Here is a 6,331-nt window from a genome sequence, read left to right on the forward strand (position 1 = left end):
TCAGCATGGGGGTTAGCCACCCTATTCCTATAGCTGCTGCTGCTGGGGGAGCTGGGCTGGGCTGGGCTGGGTTTGGGATGGTGCTGGGATGAGATGTGGCTGGGGTGGGATGGGGCCAAGGTAGGATGGTGCTGGGGTAAGACAGAGCTAAGAAAGGACAGGGCCAGGGTGGGATGGGTTTGGGATGGGACGGGACGGGACGGGACGGGACGGGACGGGACGGGATGGGATGGGATGGGATGGGATGGGACGGGACGGGACGGGACGGGATGGGATGGGACGGGACGGGATGGGATGGGATGGGATGGGATGGGACAGGACGGGATGGGGTTGGGATGGGTGGGATGGGATGGGATGGGATGGTGCCAAGGAAGGATACAGCCAGGGTGGGCTGGGGCTGGAGTAAGATGGAGCTAAGACAGGCTGGGGCCAGGCTGGGCTGGGGCTGGGGCCATGGCGAAGGGGACTGCCCTGGCTGTGGGATGCAGGAGGAAATGCGTCCTGCCTGGACAGCGGCTGCGCGACATCTCCGGCTGTATTTCGTTGTGTTTGATCCCGCGGGCTGAGGCCAGGGAGGGCTCTGGGAGGATGGAGCGCAGCCCGCCGCATTCCCAGCGCCGCTGTTATTTTAACAATACCCCACTGGTCTGCATGCCGGGGCTAATTTTAACCCTGGAGCCAGGCCAAGGCAGCCCTAACTCTCCTCGCCGTGATTTATCCCAGCCATTTCCCTTCAAAAACAAGGCCCCCGTGCCAGCCCCGCTGTCTCCCCAGGCAGCTGCACGCTGCCCTGGGTCCTGCACCACTGGGCAGGGTGAAGCGGGGCAGGATTTGCCCCTCGGTGGGTTGTTTGGAGAGCAGGAGGGCAGCCAGCACAGGAGCCCCTGCAGCACTCAGCCCCCTGCTGCCCACAGCACAGGGATTTTCGGAAGCTGGCTGGAAGCCTGGGGATGCTCGGATGTGGAGCCTTCCCCAGGATCCTGGAGCAGCTCCGTTTTCCACAGACATCTCTGGGAAGGAGGTGGGTGGTTTTTCTACCAACAATTTTATTGAAAAGGCTGTGGGGGGTGGGGGTTTTTTTTCTCCCTTTTCCCAGACAACAGCCATGCTCAAGAAAGAGATTTCCCTTTGCTTCTGTGTGTCTACTTAAAAACTGATTGGTAAAAATGCTGCAGAAACATTTGCGAAAAATGGAAAATATTGAAAATATCTTGTGACAAAAACTCCAACGTTCTCTTCCAAATAAAGATCTTTTTCTGCTCTTTTTTTTTTCCATCAGAAAAGCTTCTAGTGTGCAAAGTGTCGACTGCTTTGATTTCTTCTCCCAGCGGGCTGGGATGCACCCATCTCTGCTCCAGGAGGATGGGTTTTCAGAAAGCTAAAAATCACTGGGCAGAGATACCGGCCCTGTTACCTCCACGTCCGTCTCTCTTGTGACCCCCCCTGCGCCCCTGCCAGACCCGCAGCAGGGTGGGAGGTCCCCAGGGAAAGAGGTGGCATGGCCAGCCCGTGGGCAAGCCCTCCCCCGCGGGAGCGCAGCCTGCCCACCCGGGAAGGGGGAAGAAAGCCCGAAGGTATTTGGTCACTAGCGTCATGAGTTCCCATTCATTCTCAGCCCGTCACAAACAGAGGAGGTCTGCAAGGCTGCGGATAGAGAAGTGCGTGATTTTGGGGGGCAGCAAGCGGAGGCGTTAGAGGTTGTCGTACATGCGTAACGTCTTCTCCAGCTGCTGGCTGACGCGCTGGTAGAAGACGATCTGCTGCTTTAAGTAAGACTGCATCATCCTCTTGAAGTCGGCCACACGCCGCTCATGGAAGTGGTTCATCTCGGCTTGCAGGGCAAAGCCCACCACGCGGCAGCGCTTGCGGATCCCGTCTGCCTCCTCCTGGTCCATCCTGCCCTCGTCGCTCATCCGCTGGCTCTCCTTCACCTTGGCGAAGGCACCTGGCGAGGCAGGGGGAAGGGTGAGAGGCTGATGGATCCGTGCGACCCTCCGTCCCCCTCCCCCTGGCACAGGCATCTCTGGCCGGCCCCGGCAGGTCCCCTCACTCTCTGTGCCGGGGCACCAGCCTGGCCCCACAGCCTCGTACTTAGCAGGAGGTTTGGGGGTCTGGGCTGCTGGAAGGGTGCGATGCCAGGCGCGGGGTGCAACGCTAACGTGGGGCCGTGTTACCACAGCCAAGCACCCCGGCCAAGCCTGCCCTGACGATGTTTGATGCTACCCCATGGATACGGGTGGGGAGACCCCAGCTCGGGAGGGGATGAACCAGGGTGTGGGAAGGGCAGGCAGCACCAGCCGGAGCTCGGCTGGGAAAGCATCTCCCTCTCCCTCAGGCAGCTGATGCTCTGACACCAGTTCTTCCCCCTCCTTCCCTTTATTTTTTACAGCTCGGTTTCGAAAGAATCCTGCCTGGCTCCAGCCCTGCATTCCTCCCCCCTCATTACCACAGAGGCTTTTCGCCTGAAAACAGGATCTGGCCTGCAGCTCGCCGGGCTTGCTTCCCTCCTCCCTGCCCCTTGCCGGGAGCACTGGACCCGGGGTTACGGTGCTCCTGCCGCACCAGCCCTGCTCCCAGTGGAGACGAGGAGGAGGAGGAGGAAGAAGCAAAAGTTGGAGGCCAGATCCTGCCTTCCGCTGCCCACGCGGCCTTGCTTCCGGACGGGATCCAGCCCCTCTCACCCGCCAGTAAACAACGCGGGGAGGGAAAGGCGAGCAAGCGCCAGGGCAGGATTGCACCCTCCTTCCCCCTGTGCCCTCCCAGCCTCCCCAGCGATGCGGAGCAATGCACAGGCACCCCTGGCTGCTCGGGCATGGGCAGACCTGGCTTCACCCTGGGGAAAACTGCCTGCCCCCCCCCCCCAGATCCACGGATGCCGGCACAGGCGTCCCCTCCCCATGGACTTCAGCCCCGCTCGCACACCCAGCTGCGTCACACCCTGCTGCCAGGGTGCAAAGGGACACCGAGCCCTGCCCGCCACAGCCCCGCCACCAAAAGGGCACAGCAGACGCTTCTCACCCCTCCTCCTCCCTCGTTACCCCCCCAAATACCCAGGGGACCAGTGAGCACGTGGGGATGAAGGGGATGCAGGGAGCCCCGATGCCCTGGGGGTGCTAAACCTTGAAGAGTTTGACCCTGGTTGTCCCCAGGAGGTTCAGTGTGTGTCCCCCAGCCACGGGAGTGCGGTGGGGCTGGTGGGAAGAAAGGACACGTCCACCTCCCACCTTGACCTGCACAGTCATCATCGTCGTCGTCCCCCCCCCCCCCCCGCCCCTCTGACCGACCCCAGGCCATGTCCAGCCGCATCCCAGCCCTGGGGGAGCAAGCTGGAGCATCCCTGCTGGCCACCCAACCCCTGCCTTGGCTGGGTAGGGAGGATGAGGAGGGAGAAGTGGTGGTGAGTGGGGATGCAACACAGCCCCTCGCTCACAAGGTGCTGGGCAGGTCACCTTGGAGCCGAGAGCTGAGGTGCTGGCTTGGGCTCATGGCTTGGGGCGAGTGACAACTGTGCTGACCCCCCCCGCCAGCGCTTCGGGCACTGTCAGCAGCAGTTACGGAGCCCATGGCAGCACCTGGGGCAGCACCACCAGCCCCATCAGCCTCTTCCAGGCTGGGGCGACGGGGGAGCCATGCCAGCGGGGATCATGCCACCCCCCTGGGAGCCACAGGCAATGGTACCCATCCTCATTCCCATCCCTATCCTCATGCCCCCTCCCCATTTCCACCCCTGCACAGCACAGGATTTCTTCATTGCATCCCCACTCACGTGGAGCCATCACACGTGAGAGGTCATCACCGGAGGGTAAGAAGCCACCATTACCTTTCTGGAGGTGGATGATGTCCGGAAAGTTGGAGAGGAGCCCTTGGTACAAAGAGAGAGTGTCCAGCATGAGGAACAGGTCATTTTTGGGCTGCTCGGCGAACATCTCTCCCACGGTCTCGTACGTCTTGCCCGTGTGGGAGATGGCATTGTTGAGGGCATCCGAGCTGTAGGGGGGGTCCATGTGGAAGGAGTGGCTGATGGCTTGGAAGGCATTGCCCAGCTTCTGGAATTCCTTCCGGAAGCCCCCCACGTGCTTGCGCACCAGCTCCGAGGCCACGTTGGTCAGCTGCAGGACGCTGTCGTCCATCTTCTTGCTGAAGGCCTTGAAGGCGTCCACGCGGTCCTCCACATCCTGCAGGTCCTGGTGCTCCGTGGGGATCTGGATGGTGAGGAGGAAGCTGGCGCCCACCATCTCGTCCTTCTCCGCCCGGCGTTTGCCCAGCTTCCACTGCTTCTCATCACGGCAGCAGAGGAAGTGCTGGAAGCCCTCATACTGGGAGAGGACGGGGTGGCTGGTCATATGGTCCATCCAGAGGATCAGGCGCCGCTTGCGCTTCTCGATGAAGTCCTCCTCGAAGCGCCCGGTGGCCTGCTTCTCGGGCAGGTGGGGCACCGATATGACTGTGAACTTGTGCAGGAGGCGGTTGTAGAGCCAGTCAAAGTGCTTGTACCGCCGGTAGACGGGCGAGTTGATGTTGCTGGGGGTCAGCTTGTAGGAGATGTAGCTCTTGATGCCCTTGAACTTGGTTTGCTTGGTCGGGTCCTCCACGGAGCAGATGAAGGGGTGTGGGTTCGCCCTCCACTGGGGACCTTTGGAGCCCATCTCAATGCAGTACACCTCAGCGATCTTGGACATCAGGGGCACATCACCCAGGATGAAGGCTTCCACCCCCGAGCGCACAAAGCACGAGAAGCGGTTGAGGTTCCTCCCCACCACGCTGCCCCTCTTGGAGGAGCTCATGCTGTCCTGCCTTTCCAGCGCCGGCTTGGGATGGTAACCGGCGTGCTGGTGGTGGCCGTACGCTGCCAGGTACTGCAGGCTGGGCGAGGGGTGCCCGTTGGTGCCCGGTGCGCTCCGGGGCTCCTCCACCACCGTGCAAGCATCGTCCCAGTCATCCCAATCATCATCATCGTCATCCTCAAAACTGCCCTGGTAGGGGATGCCGGGGTTGGGGGGAGCTGTGTAGAAGGAGTCGTGCCCGGGCGAGCCGGCCGGGCTGCTGGAGTAATCCGTGTAGTTGGAGCCTGACCGGGAGCGGAGGATCTCGACGTAGGAGGCAGGGAAGAGGCCGGTCTCCCCGCGGCTGTTTTGGCCCTGTAACCACCCGTCCAGGGAGTTCTCGCTGAAGATGACGAGCTCCTCGTTCTCCTGGATGCTGATCTCCTCTTTGTTTTCGCTCTGGAAGTTGTAAAGCGCTCTGGCTTTCAACGCCATGGCTGGTCCCAGGGTGGGGGGGACACAGCGTCACGCAACCCCCGCAGCCAAAAACCGCCCCCCCCCCGGCAACGCCACAAGCTCCAGGCCACCACCAGTGGGAAAAGGCTTGGCTGGTTTCTCAGGGAAATGAACTAATAAAAAAAAAAAAAAAAAGGTGGAAAAGAAATCCCCTACGAGGCGACGCCAAGGTCCGTATGTCCAAGCGCCCCCTCCGATGCCAGCGCCCCGGTTAAAAACAACATTCCCCGGTCAAGCGAGCGGCGTGTCCTTGGCCGCGGCGGGATGCAGCCCCCGGCCGGGCCAGGAGCCGGGCTCTGCCATGGCCGCGCAGGTCCGAGCTCGCTGCGACGCCGATCCCGCCGTTCCACGTTCTGGGAGGAAAAGATCTGGCTGCCGGCGAGGAAAGAAATCCAAAGCGACTTTTTCCGGGGCTCCTGTGGATAAACCCCCCCCTTCCCTCCCGCCAGCGGCTGCCGGGCCCCGGGGAAGCGCCGGGAACCGGCCCCAAACCCAGCCCAACCTCCCGGTGATCCCGGAATTTTGCAATTCCTTTCCGGGCCGATTTTCCCGGGGGTTGGGGGGGGGTTGGGGGGGGGGGGGGGGTAGCCCAGGAATCCGCAGGTCTCGGGCGGGACGGGAGGGCCCGCTGGCTGGGCAGCACCGGGCCGGTCCCGCTGCCGGGCCGGGGAGGGGAGCGGGGGGACGGGGGGCCCGGCCGCCGCCGTACCGGGCCCGGGGAGCCGAGCACAGCCGCGGCCCGGCCGCGCCTCCCGTCCGTCGGCGGGACCGGCGGGTCGCCCTCACCGCATGGCCCGGCAGGGCCCGAGGCCGCCGCTCGCTGCCACCGCCCGGCCTCGGCGCCCCGGGACCACCCTCGGTACCGCCGCCCGGTTCCGGTGTCGGGGCCCGCCGCCGCTGCGCGATGTCGGTGCTGCTGCCCGGTGGCGGTGGCGGTGGCGGTGCTGGTGCCGGTGCCGGTGGCGGGGCTGGCCGCCAGCCTCCCGTGACGCACGGCAGCGCCGAGCTCCCCGGTTCGCCGCCCGGGAGCGGAGGGGAGCGGCGCGGCAGGT

General features: G+C 63.5%; 1 protein-coding gene across 1 annotated transcript; it reads right to left on the reverse strand.

The window, feature by feature from the left end:
• Positions 1–1,026: 1,026 nt before the first annotated feature.
• Positions 1,027–5,258, reverse strand: SNX33 (sorting nexin 33; the record flags this gene model as incomplete). The annotated part of the gene is made up of 2 exons (XM_080395459.1): positions 1,027–1,945; positions 3,821–5,258. 2 exons carry the CDS (start codon positions 5,256–5,258, stop codon positions 1,692–1,694), a joined length of 1,692 nt encoding a protein of 563 aa, XP_080251585.1. The 3' UTR covers positions 1,027–1,691.
• Between the last annotated feature and the right edge of the window lie 1,073 nt (positions 5,259–6,331).

Source organism: Falco punctatus, assembly GCF_963210335.1.
Source record: "Falco punctatus genome assembly, chromosome: 7".
NCBI classification, from domain to species: domain Eukaryota; kingdom Metazoa; phylum Chordata; class Aves; order Falconiformes; family Falconidae; genus Falco; species Falco punctatus.